Source organism: Sciurus vulgaris (genome assembly GCF_902686455.1).
Source record: "Sciurus vulgaris genome assembly, chromosome: 16".
In the NCBI taxonomy this organism is placed as follows: Eukaryota; Metazoa; Chordata; class Mammalia; order Rodentia; family Sciuridae; genus Sciurus; species Sciurus vulgaris.
Window position 1 is genome coordinate 19585183 of NC_136477.1, and position 17611 is coordinate 19602793.

A 17611-nucleotide genomic window follows, 5' to 3' on the forward strand; every position below is an offset into this window, starting at 1 on the left:
CTGCTTTCTTGCTCACTTTCTCTGTATAACTGGATCATACCATTTTGTACATTTTTACGTCATACTGTGAACATTTTCATGTAAAAATGATAATACTTTTTGTTTTTGTAAACGAAATCTCATTTATTTTTATGTTTTCAAAAGCCTCCTTTGAGCAACCTTGTGCAACCCAAGCAGCTTTGGGATGTGGGCTTGGGTTGTACCTTTGAGAAGACTATACTGTTGGAAGGTCTCCGTAGCTCCTCTCTTTCATTATCTGCTCTAAGCTCGCCCACCCGGTCCTTCCTCCCTCTACCAAGGTCATGTTCTTGCTGCTTCATCTCCATGTTGTAAGCAAGTTAAGGCCTGAGACTTGGTCAGATTTGACAGCGATTTGCATTTGTCACCCATGATGATAGTGATTAAAAGAAATATCAAGGCCTGCTTTCAAGGCCTGGGAATGTAGCTCAGAGGTAGAGTGCTTGTCTAGCCTACTCAAGGCCTTGGTTTCAATCCCTAGTACCACAAAAACAACAAAAAAAACCCCTGCCTTTAATAGACAACAGCAACTTAGTGAGACCCTGTCTCAAAATAAAACATCAAATGGGTTAGGGCTGTGGCTTAGCACTGCCTGGGTTCAATCCCCAGTACAAAAAAAAAAAAAAAAAAAAAAGCCTATACATGGAACTGTGCCAGAAATGCTTCAGTGCACCTATTTTAGGTCTGTAATGTTTTGGTTTTGGTTGAAGCTGGATCATGACGAAGCACTGTAATTCTGGACCCTCTTCCAGTTGTTCTTACTTAGCTTCATTTGTATGACTCCATCAGCTTGCATTATGTTTTTCATTAAGACACTGTGAAGAAAGCCTTGGGGGCTAATGAGAAATTTTCTTCAAGACAGATACCTGGAATGGTTGTGCCTCTTTCCAGTCACTGGTTTGATTTTTGTCACTGTGAACTATGTCAGTGTTCCCTCTTTGCCTTGGCCACTAGGGAGCTCAGAGTTAGATTTTGTACTCTGTTTTGCACTTTTCTTATTAACAGTTTTTCTGGTCTATGTCATTTTTCTTTTTGTTTTTTTTTTTTTTGGTACCAGGGATCGAACCCAGGGATGCTTTACCTCTGAGTTGCATCCCTAGCCCCTTTTTATTTTTTATTTTGGGACAGGATCAAAATATTTTTTATTTTTTAGATAGCTAAGTTGCTGAGTCTGGCCTTGAACTTGTGATCCTTGTGTCTCAGCCTCCCGAGTCACTGGGCCAGGCTTGGATTAATTTTTGTGTATAATATAACAAGGTATAATGAGTAAGGGTCTTAGTATTACTCTTTTGCATGTGACTGTCCAGTTAAACCCATTACCGTTTGTTGAAAAGATTGTCCTTCCTCCATCGAATGGTTTTGGCAACTTTGTTGAAAATCAGTTTATCATAATTGTGAGGGTTTATTTCTGGGTTCTCTGTTCTCTTTCATTGATCTGTATGTCTGTCCTTAAGCTAGTTCATTGTTTTGATTACTGTTGCTTAGTAGAAAGTATTGAAATCAGGAAGTGTAAGTTCTTCAATTTAGTTCTTCATTTTCAAGATTGTTTTGACTCTTTAGGGTCCCTTGAGATTCCATGTGAGTTTTAGAATGGGCTTCTTTGTTTCTGCAAAAAATTCTGTTGGGATGTTAAAAGGGGTTACATTAAATGTCTAAGTCATCTTAAGTATATTACATCTTCGAATTCATGAATACAGGCTTTCTTTCCATTTACGTCTTTAGTTTCTTTCAGCAATGTTTTGTAGTTTCACTTTGTCTTTTGCCTCCTCCTCTGTTAAATTTATTCCCAAGTATTTTTTCTTTTTGATATTGTGAATTTAATGTTTTCTTAATTTTTTTGATAGTCATGGTTAATGTATAGAAAGGCATCTGTCTTTTGAATGTTCATTTTGTGTCCTGCAACTGATGCATTAATTTTGTAGCTATGTGTAATTTTTAGAGTTTTCTACATAAAGGAGCATGTCATCTCAAAAAAGTAATTTTACTTCATTTCCAATTTTGATGTCTAGGGAGAAGAGGGAGATGGGAATGGGAAAAGGTTCTTGACTCATTGCTCTGACTAGAATTTTTTTCCTCCCAGTACCGGGGATTGAACCCAGGGACACCCCCACTGAGCCACATCCCCAGACCTTTTTAATATTTTATTTGGAGGCAGGGTCTCTCTGAGTTGCTTAGGGTCTCACTAAGTTGCTGAGGCCAGCTTTGAACTTGAGATCCTCCTGCCTCAGCCTCCTGAGAGCTGCTGGGATTATAGGTATATAGCACCCGGCATCCCAACCATTTTTATATTTTATTTTGAGACAGGCTCAATAAGTTCCTCAGGTGAGGCCGGCCTTGAACTTGGCAATCTTCCTGCCTCAGCCTCAGATCTCTTGAGTTGCTGGGATTACAGGTTGTGCCTCCATGCCCAATTGGCTAGAATTTTCAATACTGTGTTAAATAAAAGTGACAAAAATGGGCATCATTTTTTTGTTCTTGGTCTTTTACCATTGAATGTGATGTTAGCTGTAAATTTTTCATATATAGCATTTATCACGCAGAGATTTCCTTCTGTTCCTATTTAGTATTTTTATTAAGAAAGGATGTTGAGGACCGGGGTTGTGACTCAGTGGTAGAGCACTTAACCTAGCATGTGCGAGGCCTTGGGTTTGATTCTCAGCACCGCATGTAAATAAATGAGTAAAATAAAGGTTCATCAACAACTTAAAAAAAAAAAAAGAAAGAAAGAAAGAATAGAGGATGTTGAGGGCTGGGCACAGTGGTACATGCCTGTAAATCCTAGTGACTCAAGAGACTGAGGCAGGAGAATTTCGAGTTCAAAACCAGCCTCCTGAATCACTGGGATTACAGGTGTGTGCCACCATGCCCAGCTAAGAGAATTTATTATTTTCATTTTGTTTTTTTTGCAGTGCTGAGGATTGAGCCCAGGGCCTTAGGCATGCCAGGCAAGCACTGTACTATTGAGCCACATTCCAAGCCCTCAACTGCTTTTTCTGCACCAATTGAAATGGTCATCGTGGTTTTTCCTTTCATTCTGTTAATGTGATATATTACATTAATACTTGCTTGTTGAATTCTCCTTACATTCTGGGAATAAGCCTTTGTCATCTGAGATGAATTTTTAATATCTACTTTTTATAAAACTCAGTGAGTCAAAAATAATTATTGAGTTCCTCCTGTGTGCTCAGTACTATTGAAAATGCTAGAAATTCAGCACTGAACACGGCGGTTTGATTCCCTGCTTTCAACAAGCTATGTCATAGGGGAATGGAGTGATACACAGAATAAATAAAGTTTCGGTCGAAAGTGCTGCAGAAAGCAGAAAGTTGGCAAAGGCACTTAGCTCAGGGGCTGCACACTGTAAGCCTGTGAGTGTTTACACAACACTTGTAACAGTGGTTACAAGTGGGGTAGAGTTGGACTGGTGGTGGTGGAGGGGAGCATTTTAGTTTGAGTTGGGACAGGTGGTTCCGAGACGAGAGGTGAGTTGGTGGCAGTATGTAAAGACCTGGGAGGCAACTTTCCCAGCAGAGTAGGCAGTACAGAAACCCAGAGATGGGACTCGAGCATGACCGTCCTTCTTACCAGCAGAGTCTGGAGGAGGGTAGGGGAGGAAAGGTCTGAGAAGTCGATAAGGCCCAGATTTTGTAGGGATGGTAGCCTCGTAGTAAGTTTAGATTTCACTTTAAGTGTAATGGTCAACATTGGAGTGTTTTAGGCAGTGTAGTGACATCAGTGACTTGTGTTTCAGAAAGATGTATGGAGGATGTTGTGAGGCAGAAGAGTGGAGGTAGGTACTCCTGTCCACATGACGGACGAGGGGCAAGCCAGGGAGATGATGACGTGTGCTCCGATTGGGATCTCGCTGGGAGGTGCAGCTGTTACAAGCAGCAGAGGCAGCGGCTCCTTTCTAGGTTGCCTCCTAGACTTTTGGCTGGAGCCATATATAGGGTTGCTAGCGGTATAGTTAACTGAAATGAGTGAGAGAACAGGATTTTGTGTGGGCATGGTGGCACATGCCTTAATCCCAGTGACTTGGGAGGCTAAGGCAGAAGAATCAGGAGTTCAAAATCAGCTTTAGCAACTTAGCAAGACCCTGTCTCAAAATAATGTATAAAACGGGCTGGGGTTGTGGCTCAGGGGTTAACCCTGGGTTCAGTCCCTATACCAAAAAACAAAACAAAACAAAACAAAACAAAGCAAAAGAACAAAACAAAACAGAAATCAAGAGTTCTGTTTTGGTCTCATTAGATTTGATATGGTTATTAGACATCTGAGTGGAGATGCCAAGTAGAAATGAGAGTTTGAAGGAGTCTTTTTGGGGGAGAGGCTTGAGATGAATGTCTGAGAGTCATTAGCAAACAAAGGTGACTCGAGCCAGCAGGCTGCATGTGAAGCTCTGGGGAGATGGGGCAGATGAGACCTGCCAGGAGCAGTCTCCAGGGACGCCGCAAAGGAGGCTAAGAAGAAGGGAGCACACATGGGTTCATGGTAAAATTGAAGGCCAGTACATAGCATGTTGCATGTTATTTTGGGATACTGTCAGACCTTTCAGTGGCTGCCTGTGCAGGTGTTTGATCCTGAGAGTCCATTAAGTGGTTTTACAATTCTTTCTCAAATAGGCAGTGCTTCAGTTGAAAGAATGGAGACGTCCTTGTGTTCTCAGTAGCCTGGGGAGCAGAGATTGCCAGATACTGTCTAATAGGAAAAACTTTGATAAGTTACATAGTAAATTTCTTGTTGAGAAACAAAGTTAAATTTTCAGAAAAGACAAAAGGTATAGTTTGGGAAGATGGAAAAGAAGCATGGTGGTGATGGGTGCACAACAGTGGAGTTGTACCTAATGCTGCTGAACTGTACACTTAAAAATGGTTAAAATTAAAAAAAAAAAAAAAAAGGTTAAAATTGTGCTGAGTGCGGTAGCCCATGCCTGTCATCCCAGCAGCTTGGGAGGCTGAGGCAGGAGGATTGAGAGTTCAAAGCCAGTCTCAGCAACTTAGTGAGGTATTTAGCAACTCAGTGAGACCCTGTCTCTAAATAAAATACAGAAAAGCACTGGGGTTAAATGGTTAAGCACCCCTAAGTTCAATCCCTGGTACAAAAAAAAAGGTTAAAATTGTAATTTTATGTTTATATACACATATACACTCACACACACTTACTGCACAACCAAGGTACATCACTTTGTCACTGATTATAGTAAGATAAACCTTTAAATCTGAATGGTAAACTGCTCTCATATTGGTTAAAGTGAAGTGTTTTGTTGAGAGGTACTGTGCAATCAACTTTCTTTTCTTCCTTGGTACTTGAGATTGAACCCAAGAGTGTTTTACCACTGACCTACATCCCCAGTCTTTTTAAAATTTTTGAAAATTTGAGTCTCGCTAAGTTTTTGGGACTGACATTAAACTTGAGATCCCCCTTCCTCAGCCTCCTGAGTCGCTGGGATTACAGGCATGCTCTATTGCTGTTCACCATGGAAATGATCCTTGGCTAGAAGTGGAATCAGTGTTGACCATTGTCACACTCATTGACCTGGACTGTGTGGCATAATCTCCCTAAGCCTCAGTATCTTTATCTGTAAAATAGGATTTTTTGTGGGGGTGATCCCATCTCTTTCAGCTCTGAAATTCTGTAACTTCCTATTTTGCTTAATACATATCTGAAAGACAGCACTTTACAGTCTGGGAAGTGATTGAACATTTGGGAGAATTTTGTGGTCCCAGGGATATCATAATCCATAACTGTTTCCATAGATGGAAAATGTTACTTAGTATCAGACTGTAGTTATGAAAAAAGAGCATTTAAAACTTTAGTAGGCCTTGCAGTTTGAGGCAGAAATAAGAACTGTGTTTTTTTAGATTGACCAAACATTTGGGAATGAGTACCATGTAAATGTGATTTCAGTTTATCTGTGAGGCTTCCCACATTGTGACTTGACAGGGACCACAATGGTTAGAAGGTGTTTGAGCCCAGCACACCACCCTTTGCCTTCAAAAGTGTGGAAGGAGTCTTGGGGCCTGGTGGTCAACAGTGTAGGAGGCATGGAGACAAGAGACCCTTGGTGGCAGGTGAATGTGGAAGCGCTCCAGGACAGTTGTTAGAAGGGGACAGTGAAGTCTGTAGCTGGCATGCTGGGGAGATCTCTGGGGGTTTCCAGACACTGTCCCCAAGTAAAAGGGCCTGGGGTAATCTCATTTCCTGGCTCTTCTGTGCCACACTTCCCTTACAGGCAGCTCTCTCTACTGTCGGGAATGGACCCATCTTCCATGCAGCATTTCTATTAAGAGCTCTTAAAGTAGCAATAAAACCAGCTCATCACACTTTCCATTTTGGGGATAAGATTGTGTGCTTCCAGCAGAGCACACTCCTGACAGGAATTCGGGCAAGGCACCTTCAACCTCTGTGGCCTGAATGTGCCCTCTGGTCAGGTGTGGCTGGCAGCAGGAGGCTAGTCCTGGCCTTGCTCCTGCTAGCACCTGTTGGGGCCAAGGCTGAGGCACTCTCTCCCTGGCCAAGGGTCTTATCCTGTGTAATGAGACCCATAAGGGCCACGCCCACATGGGCTGCTGAGTTATTTATAGTTTTAAAGTGGATTCTTTGCTCACATTCTTAGCAGTGATAAGTTATCCTTTTGTTAGTCTTTCCTGACTAGGTCAAGAGGGAGTAAAAATGTAGGTCACTGGCATCAAGGAAGAAAATCTTTAATGTATTTGTTGATGTTCATTTGTTGAGGGAGTTGGCATCATGTGCATGGTTATTTATGACAGCCATTACAACCAATAAATATAATTAAGACTTTGTTCAATCTAAATGTTTCTATGTCATCCCAACAATTATTCTAAAATGTGGCAGTAGTTATCCTCTTGAATGTATTTGTGTTTCAAATTCTCAAATTAGCTTTCATTCATAGCTTTCATTCATAAACTGAACTACCTTTTTTTTTTTTTTTTTTTTTTGGTACTGCTAAATGGATCTTCTGAAAACTCTTCCAGCTTATATGGCTAATTTTGATGCTTAGAGAAGTAAAGTTTCCTGCCCTGAACATTGGTCCACTTTGCAAAACAACTTTCAGAAAAACTCCCCTGAAGAGACCAGTGGACTAGTTTAGCATAGTGAATGGACCTGCAGTGACTTTCCACCCTGCTGTAGGCGGGCTCTGGCTGCTCTAGGGAACACAAGGTGATTCAGCCTGACCTTTTCCTGAGGGCCACTATAGTCAGTAAGGGGAGGCCAGAGAGTCAACATGAACCATGTGTGGTGGAAATACAGCTGCAGAAGCTCAAAGAAGAGGGCTGCTGCTTCTACAGGAAAGCTTTACTCATTTTTTTTCCCCACGTTCCTTCTGCTTACTCACCTTTTTTAAATTTTAACTTTTTTTTTGGTTGGGGGTACTGGGGATTGGACTAAGGGGCACTCAACCACTGAGCTACATCCCCAACACTGATTCATATTTTATTTAGAGACAGAGTCTCATTGAGTTGCTTAGCACCTTGCTTTTGCCGAGGATGGCTTTGAACTCATGATCCTCCTGCCTCAGCCTCCCAAGCCACTGGGATTACAGGTGTGTGCCACTGTGCATGGCTAAAATTCTAACTTTTTTTTTTTTTTTGCTGGGGATTGAACCCAGGGCCTTGTGCTTGCAAGGAAAGCACTCTACCAACTGATCTAGATCTGCAGCCCCACATTTTAACTTTTTAATATAGGAATTCATTCACATGAGACAAAATTGAAAGGGTACAAAAGAGTATACATGGGGAAATTTCCCTTCTGTCCTGCCACTGGGATCTTTCCCCACAGGTAGCCGCTGTTACCTATTCTCAAGTGTCCATTCAGTAGTGTTTTGTGCATATATGAATACACAGAGAGCTCTTTTCTTTTTTTAACTTGAAAGTAGCATATTATATGCCCTTTTTTCTCTGAATGTTTCTTTGTGATTGTCCATTGTCAGTACTTGAGAGCTGAGCTGGGCTGGGGTTATAGCTCTGTGGTAGAGCACTTGCCTAGTATGTACAAGGCCCTGGGTTCCATCCTCAGCACCAAAAAGCCAAAACAAAACAAAAACACACAAGAGCTTCCTCATTTTATTTTACAACTGAATAACATTCCATTGTCAGGATGTAAAAATTTATTTTGTTAGAGCTCTGCTGATGGAACTGTAGGCAGTTTTAACTTGTGCTGGCATGAGTGACTTCCTGGGGCATCAGTCCACCCATGGCCAAGTGCATCTGCCCATCACTTAGCAGAGGCAGGAGAGCTGGGTTGGTGAATATGTGCTTTTGTAATTTTGATAGCTCTTACCAGATAAACCTCCATAGCAGTTTTATTCACATATATTCCTAAGCAGCGTGTGACAGTGCCTCTTTATTCACACCCTCATCCACACTGTGATACCGCACAGGTTGATCTTAACAGTTTGACAGGTGAAAAATAGTTTCCATATGTAGATTTCACACACCCTCATACTCTTATACCTTTTGGTTCAACCTTCAGAAAGGTTGAAAGAGTAGTAGAATGAATGCTCATATTATCCCAGGGGTAGTTTTATATCTGTCTGGTTGCAATAAAATGGAAGGACCATTTATATTTCCTTTTTAGTGAAAAGCCTGTTTATATCCTTTGACCAGTTTTCTTTGCGCTTTGGGTGTTTTTTTTTAATTGATTTTGTATGTATTTGTTTATGTATGAAGGAACTAGCACCTTGTCAGTGATATGAATTGCAGCTAACTTTTTTACTCAGGATGCTTTTGTCATTCAAAAAATTTCAGTTCTCAATTGGGTTATTTATTGGCATTTATTTATTTATTTAACAGTGCTTCCTGAGTATCTGGGATTACAGGCTTGCACCACTGCACCCAGCTCCCGAAGTGTCATGTCTCCAAAGAAGGGTCTGAAGGGTTCCCAGAGAGAAGGGGGAACTTGACTCAATCCATCGGGGTTCTTGGCATTTGTGTCAGAGAAGAATTTCAGCATGTACCAGACAAAGGCATAGACAGGTTCATTTAGGAAAGAAGATAATATGTTCAAGGGTGAAAACATGCTGTCTCCAGAGGAAGAAGACAGCTGCCCCTTGGCGTGGGGTGTGAGTATTTATAGAGGACGGGACTAGTGGCTGGACTGGAGGTGGAGGCAGGGTGGAGCTGCAGTTTCATGCCAGTTTTCCCTTTGCTCATGCATTTCCCTCGTTTTACAAGGGCATGGGCCATGGGCCTGTTGCTCAGGAGTTGCAGTTGTTCCTGAGTGCTTTTTGTACCCCAGGGCTTCATGGGTGTTTCCGTTGAGACTCAGAATCTTTATTACAAACCCTTTCCACAGAAGTGCCTGTTTTTTTTGTTGTTGTTGTTTGTTTGTTTTTGGATACCGGGGATTGAACTCCCAGGCACTCAACCATTGAGCCACATCCCCAGCCCTATAATATATTTTATTTAGAGACAGGTTCTCACTGAGTTTCTTAGTGCCTCACTAAGTTGCTGAGGCTGGATTTGAACTTGTGATCCTCCTGTCTCAGCCTCCTGAGCCACTAGGATTACAGGTGTGTGCCACCGCACGTGGCTATTTATTTATTTATTTTTAAAGATTTATGGAGACATAGAGTCAAAAGTCAGCCCGAGTCTAGCACATGGTATATAAATGCAAGTTATTTTTATTTGATAAATGAAGAAAGCTGAAAAGAATTTTCAGTACATTTCGAGTGTACCTGTATAACAAAGACATGTACCCTCGAATGTGTAGTCCCTAGAGAACCATTAAAGGCTTTTGTGCAAAGGGTGACTGACACAAGCAGATGTTTATTTTTGGCAGCTGTCCCTACTGGCAGTGTTGGAAGATGAACCAGAGGTGAAGTGCAAATGCAGGTAGCCAAATCACACAGGAGACTTCTCAGAATCATGCTGGCTGAAGGTTGTGGGGATCTTGCCCTGCTTGCCACTAGTCAAGTTTAGCATATGATAAAATGTGGCACTGTAGAGTTGACTTAATTTGGCAACTCTTGGGTTCTGGGATTTGGTAAGGCAGTGGTTCTCAGAGGACATGTTAAAACAGATTGCTGAAACTCATCCCAGACTCTCAATTCATCAGATTTAAGGTAGACCTAATAATTCCCTTTTTTGGGGGGGTGGGTACTGGGGAGTGAATGCAGGGCTTTATGTATGCTGGTCAAGCACTCTACCACTGAGCTACATCAGTAATTTGCATTTCTAATAAACTTCTGCATGTTGCTGTTGCTGCTGTTTTGGGGACCACACTCAGAAAATCACCTTGGAAGAGGGAACGGTGAAAGAAAAATCCAAGCTGAGGGGGTTTTACACTGGGACAGTTGTGAAGAATAGGATAGATGAAGGACTCCTTATTTAAAAGACTTTATTCAGAGAAAGGGGTTATTATCTATCCTTCTCTGAGAACACCTCTCAGAAGCTGAGAGGAAGGTGTGTGGTGAGCACTGTCGTGATAATCAGTATCTGACTCTGGTTGGTTGCTTTGCTCATTACTTATTCAGCAAGTTCTTTCCAGGCTCTGATGTGCAATCATGAACAGGGAATTTGTTTATAGTCTTGACAGAGGACAGATAATAAAACAGGGAACAAACCACTCATACAATTAGAGTTCTTAATGCTGTGAAAGAGAAGAAATAGGCTCTGTGAGGTACAGTAAAGGAAACTGCTGGTAACATATTGTCAGGGGAGGTCTTTTTGTAGAAGTGACATATCACCTGAGACCTGAAGCCTGCAAAGGAGCCAGCCAATAAAGAGAAGAGGGAATAGAGAAGGGAAGAATATGTGTCAGGGCCTTGAGATGGAAATGAGGCTGGCATTCACAAAGCATTGGAAGACAGGAGGGGACATGGAGGTGACACAAGGTGAAGTTGGGGAGGACCAGGGCAGGCTATGCAGAGCCCTTGGAGCAGGGGCAAGCATTTGGGCTTTGTACTATATACAGAGGGTATCTGGCCCAGGACATTGATAGAATCAGGGTAAAGTGGCAGATACCTGTAATCACAGCCACTCAGGAGATTGGGGTGGAAAGATCCCAAGTTCAAGCCCAGGCTGGCAATTTAGCAAGACCCTGTCTCAAAAAATAAAAATGGTGGGGGATGTAGCTCAATGGTAGAGCACCCCTGGTTTCATTCCCCATAACACATACACACACAGGAAAATTAAAAAAGAATCTGTATCCACTCTGACCTCTGAGACAGGTGGATTGAAGGAGGATAAGAAGGGATCTATGAGACTTGGAAGGTGGCATGACAAGTTCAACATAATAACTTAAATCAGAAATGTATTCCAATACTGTTGTAGTACAGAGATGTGTATTGGTTACTTTCAGAATTGAAGTAGCAGTTTTGGGGCTTATAAAGAGGGCTTTTGGGATAATACTCTGTTGTTTTTTGATGTGGATGGTGTTTAGGTTACATGACTATTTATTTTGTGGTAATTCATGGAGTTGCTAGTTTATAGTTTGTATGTCTTTCTGCAATATGTTACGTTAAATTTTAAAACTTCCTATCTGAAATTCAAAAATCAATACTCATAGTAAAAGATGTTAAATATAGATAATTAATGTTAAAATTTCTGCATGTAATCACATCACACGAAGACCAGCAACTACTACTAACATTTTTTTCTGTTCCCTTTTTGTGCATTTCTGGCCTGTAGTCCTTATTTTTTCTAATTATAAAAGTAGTAGATGGGCTAGGATTATATCTCAGTGGTAGAGCACTTTCTTAGCATACTCGAGACACTGGCACTTCAAAAATATTTTAAAAAGATAAAAGTAATATGTGCCCTATGTAGAAAACTTGTTAGACACAGTAAAGCACTACCCACTTCTCACAATGAAATGATGCTGTGATTGAAAGAAAGATACCGACACTATGTTGTGGGAAGTTTCTTCAATGGCAAAGAGAATCCTGAAAAATTTGAAGATTTTTATGTCAAAAAATGTTAAGGATTCTGATTCTGATTAAGGTGGAGTAAACATACTCTACCATTTCTTTCTGAAAGAATGCAGCTGGAATTCCTGGATAGAATGCATGGATTAGGTATCTGAGTACCCTGAAAGATAAATTGTAGCAGATGGATTGGGGAAGGATACTAGAACTCGAAGTACCACTGAACTGTAGTGAGTTTCCTGTACAATTTGTTCCATCCTGCCTGGACTCGAAGGCAGCCCAAACCTGGAGCCTTCTCTTTCTAATCTGAGGTTTGGGAAGGGGGATCCTGTGGATCAGGAGTGGGAGTAGAGGAATAAATTTCTTGTTTATTATATGCTTTGTCTTTTCCCACTTTCTCTTGCCTGGCTGCCATGTAGTTCTGTGGTAGTAGAGGCAGCAGTGACATTGGAGCTGGGTGAGAGAGGAATCCTTCCGTAAGCATGGATACAAGAGCGCAGAGGGAATTCTTTTTACTAAGTTTCTGTGTGCTAGGTATTAAACTCAGGGCCTTCCTTGCACATGGTAAGCATATTCTCTACCACTGGGCTGTATACCCCCAATCCTGACCTGGCTGTCACTTTTTGATGATCTTACCCTTTTAAAAAATTTTTAAAAATTTTTCCTGTGGTGCTGGGAATTGAACCCAAGGTTGTTCTGCCACTGAGCTGCATTCTCAGTCCTTTTCATTTTTTATTTTGAGACAGGATCTCACTAAATTTGCTGAGGCTGGCTTCAACTTGTGACCCAGCTTGTTTCTGCTTATAGTGGTTCTTCCACAGAGGCAGGATTGCTTATGATTTTATGTAATATGGTCCATTCAGGCCGCCAGAGCAAGGCCGTATCTTTAGACTTGGGAAGCAGAGTTGTAGATTCTGATCTGTAGCAATCTGTAAGTGTGGGGCAATATAAGAACAAATTTTTGGCTTAGGTTGGGTAAATTTTGCTTTGGAGTAGCTTTGCATTAAAATTATACTGTGGAGTAGAGATGAATTAATGTCTCCTCTTGCTGGGTTCAGGTAGGTGGGCTGTGTAATGAACTAGAATTTAGATTTCTTTGTTTTCCAGGTGCTGTGAAAATTAATAATTAGTGTAACTAGTAAAGATCAGTGCAAGTTAGATTTGTATTAGTTACAGGATGAAAGTGAATTAGATAGCTTTTACCCCATATTAATAGTTCTGAGTGTAAGAACTGAACTACAGGTAGGCTCCCCTCTCCTCTGTTGGCTGATGTATGTGTAGGAGAGTCCTGGGAAGGGGATTGGGGCAATAGGATTAGGATTTCCTGGAGGGCCTAATCTTTGGGAAACGTTTAAGCGGGGAGGTTTGGGGCTCCTCAAGGACCATGGTTTGAAACTGCAGCTGACTGTGGCTGCCTGTCTTCGGGAAACCTCAGAGTCTCTCTGTAGGTACACATCTCCTTTGTGTTTGTTTGCCCCTTAGGGTTGGAAGGGAAGGTTTGCTGGGCTGGAGTAGCGAGTTGCTTCCTGGGAGTCTTTTTGTGTGCTGGGTGTTGAGCACAGTAGTGTGTCCTCTGCTTGGGACTTTTTTGGCCTTCATGTCAGGGTGAGCCTTGTGAATGGTGAAGCTGTAGCACCTTTGCTGCTCCGACCAGCAATCACCTGCTGCCTTCTGAATCCATTGACTATTGAATGGGCCCACAGAGAGTTCTTAGTATTTCCTTAGAAAGTTCCTGGCCTGGAAATTGTACATGCAATTAAGGCTGGTGCTTCCAGAAAGGTGGAAGGAGTGCCAACCTTTCCTTTTAGCTTGTGTATTAGTTGTGGTGTGACTCCTTCTCATTTCTGGCCTTGACACTTTTGAGGAGTCATTTTTGTAGCCTGGGTTTTTACCAGGGAGCTTAATCAAGCCAAGACACAAACATGTCTGGACAGGTTCCCTAGAGTGCAGACCAAAGAAACAGTGACATGGAACAGGAAAAGTGGATTTAAACATGAATTCCATTGGAGAGCTCAGGAAGACAATTTTAGGTTCTTGGCCTTCTACTAGAGTTTTCTATTTGATTTTTTTTTGGTTTAAGGATCCTTGTTTGCAAGCAACAGAAATTAACTTTGGCTAACACAGGAAAAAAGAGGATATGGAATGGATTACAGCTTGGAAGGAAAAGTTGATGAGCCTGTCTTCAGAAAGGACTGGAGCCAAAACAGCCTGGGGATCTTGGGTGCAGGAACCTCTTTGGGGATGAATAAGCAACACCAATACCGTTCCTCCTCCTTTCTGCTCAGAGGTCAAAGTGAGAGAGACCTGGCTGTGTGACTTGAGTCTGGGAGGGGCATCTTGCCTGATGGTCAAATACTGTGGAGTGGGTTCCCCTGAGCCACAGAGGGTTTGTATTCCTTGTTAAAGGGGGCAGCTACTGGGCAGGCAGGAAAGGGAGAGGCCTTTGTCCTCATGCTTCCAGGAACCAGGACCAGGACCAGAGGCTGCACCTAATGCTGTTGCAGACTACATTTAATTTGGTGATTCTTACTCAAGAGGCCTAAGCTTTTTGGTGTTTTTATGTTGAAGGTGACCTCACTGAACATTCTTGTATCAGTAATTGTCATTTGTATAAGAATGTGGTTTTTTGGGGGAGGTAGCATCCTGTTGCAAAGGTTTTTCCAACGATTTCTGTCAACATGGCCTGTGCACAGTGGGGCACTGGAGGATGTGCTAAATGCCCATTTGGCAGAGAGCAGCTGAAGGTGATGTCTGTTACCCAGGTGTGCTTTTCTGTGCCACATGTGAAAAATGCTCTCTGGGGAGTGGCCTTTTAGAAATAGCTAAAATAGAAGAAGGTTGAGAGTTTATAAGCAGAGCTATAGAGGAGGTTCTTTGGCTTCTTGGGTTACACTGTTTGGAAAGTGGCTCAGAGTTGCTGGAGGGATTACCGTGGGTGTATGTGTGTAGACCCCAGTCTCCAGACCTGTCTTATAGGCATCCTGGAACCATTCACATAACTGCTACCTGCCCCTGGCACCCCTGGTGTGCAGAGCCAAGTACTCTTTGTTAATTGGCTTTTCTCCCTTCTGCCCAGGTTTCTGCAGATGGTATCCATTATCAGTGATTTCCAGCAACTGCCAGGCTGATCCATGGTCACTTTCCGGGATGGCAGCAAGGTGACTTCAGCTGAGGATGACCCTGACTGAAAGGCTGCGTGAGAAGATATCTCGGGCCTTCTACAACCATGGGCTGCTCTGTGCATCCTACCCCATCCCTATTATCCTTTTCACAGGACTCTGCATCTTAGCCTGCTGGTATGTTTCTGGCCCTGGATTTAGTGGGCCAGTGTCTTGGGACGATAGTTTTCCTGACCTTAACTGCTATGGAGCCCTTGAACTCTGGGCTTTTTATGCAATGGGCACAACACTGCCTTTGTTTCATTTTGTTTGCAGTACTGGGAATTGAGTATTGAATCCAGGACCTTGTGCTTGCCTGGCAAGTACTTTATCACTGAGCTACATCCCCAACCCCTTTTTATGCAGTGGGCACTTGAGCTTATTATAGTTGCTGAGTGGAGAGCTCTACTTCTGAGGTGTTTAGCCAATAAAATTAAAAAGTCCAGACTGGTCCTGACTTGATGATTTGCCACATTTGTTCATGTCACAAGTACTGTCTCAAAATAATGTTCAGCTGGGCACAGTGGCACATGCTTGTAATCTCAGCTACTCAGGAGATAAGGCAGAAGGATCATAAATTCAAGGCCAACCTCAGCAACTTGGTGAGCCCCTAACTCAAAAAAAAAAAAAAAAAAAAAAAAGGGCTGGAATGTATCAGTGGTAGAGTGTCCCTGGGTTCAATACTCAGTACTAAAAAAAAAAAAGTACGGATATTTGTAAGAAACTCAGAGATAATTTAAAAACGTGATCTTCTAATTTTCTTTCTTAACAGTGGCATTTTCCTTTTAGTACCTGGTTAAGAACAGGAGCCTTCAAGTGCAGTGCCAAATCCTTTTGATCAATTTCTTGGTTACCCTCTTGCTGACTGACTTAGAGACTTGGTTCTCTACTCTCTAGTTATTTTCCCTCCCTCCATCCCTCCCTCTCTTCCTTTCTTCCTTCCTTCCTTCCTTCCTTCCTTCCTTTCCTCCCTTTATGTGTGTGTGTGTGTTGGGGATTGAACACGGAGGCGGGGTGCTTAACCACTAAGCCATATCCCCAGACCTTTTTATATTTTTAGAGACAGGGTCTAGCTAAGTTGCTGAGGCTGGCTTTGAACTTGCCTCAGCCTCCCAAGTCACTGGGATTACGGGCATGCGCCACTGTGCCTGGCTTCCTTCTGATCTCTTGCTGATCCCTGGGGCCTGCTGTGTTGCCAAGGACTGTAGTGAGAGCTATAGGTGCCTTTGGTACCAGCCTGTGTTTCTTAGGGCCTCCCAGAAGCCTGAAGACTGGCTGGCAGGGTTGTAAAAGGAGGGACTTGATGTAAGATGATACCTGATGACCCTTTGCTCTAGAATACTGATGGCCATGTAGAGAGCACACCTTACTGTTCTTTCCTCTGGAAAGAATCGTGGTTTCCAGATTCATTGTGTGTCTAGCATGTGCAGGTGGTGTCAGGGCTGTACTGGAAGGAGGCTTAGGACAGCACCTCCAGTTCAGTCTTCTTGTAAATGGTCCAAAGTTCTGCCCTCATCAGGAGAAAAAAAGGAAGCGTCATCTGTGGAGTGTGTCCTAGTGGGTGACTGGTCGGTGCTTCAATTATGTAACAAAGATCTCACCTGTCCTCAGGGTAACCTTTTGAAATGGTCCACTTATACTTCCACTTAACAAAGGGGGTTGGAAGTGTAGAGATTTGTCGAGCCCACAGCTGATAAATTGGGAAACTTGGGTTCAAATCCAGGCCCCCAGGCACTCTCACCCTGCCTCTCCTCACTGGCTCAGTGCATTTGTATTGGTGTTGAAAGTTTGCTAAATTGGATGAATTAGGAATGTTCTGGCAACACAGCTTTTGTTTTCTCATTCTTTTCCTGAGTTAATTGACACCTCTCTCTTGAACTTTCAAAGCTGTACTTTCTAGGGCTGGCCTATAGGCTGAGGTGGTTTCCAAACCATCAGTCACCTGGAGGACACATTAAATACAGATTGCTCAGTCTTACTCCAGAGTTTCTGATTTCATCAGGTCTGGGATGGGCCCCCAAATTTGCTTCTGACTGGTTCCCATACCAGGAAACAGTATGCTACCTCTTTCTTGAAAAACTTCCCTGACCTTCTGCTACATCACTCAGCTAAAGTATTTCCTTTTTTCTTTTTAGAGTATTAGGGATTGAACCCTGGGCTTTTGCACATGTTAGGCAAGTGCTCTATTACTTGACTAAATCCCCAGCCCAAGTGTTTCCTCTCTTATTCTGATTCCTATGACAGTTTGTGGCTGTACTCATGGTCATTGTCACTTATATTGCCTTCTGTTGAAGAGGTAAGTTGTTGTTCTCTTTTTCACAGATAGCCTGAGCTACAGGAAAAGGGAAAGGTGTTTCTTCTTTGCCATTTGTCTCCTGGATACCTAGCGTAGTGACTGGGACCAGGCAGTTTCCTGGCAGCAGTTTAATGTGTGTGGCAGCTGTTGGGTGCAGTTGGGTCTTATCTTTGAATGAGTAATTTGATATACAAGTGTTTCAAAATAGACTGTCCTTGGATATACAGCGTGAGGCCTCTGCTATGAAAACTC

The 17611-nt window shown here is 42.5% G+C and overlaps 1 protein-coding gene across 1 annotated transcript in view; it reads left to right on the forward strand.

The window, feature by feature from the left end:
- The window catches only part of SCAP (SREBF chaperone), a 59210-nt gene that overhangs the window by 5873 nt on the left and 35726 nt on the right, over window positions 1-17611 (forward strand). The window contains exon 2 of the mRNA XM_079116697.1: window positions 14982-15201. Within this exon, the coding sequence (XP_078972823.1) occupies window positions 15080-15201 (122 nt within the window). The 5' untranslated portion in view covers window positions 14982-15079. The remainder of the gene's footprint in view (window positions 1-14981; window positions 15202-17611) is intronic.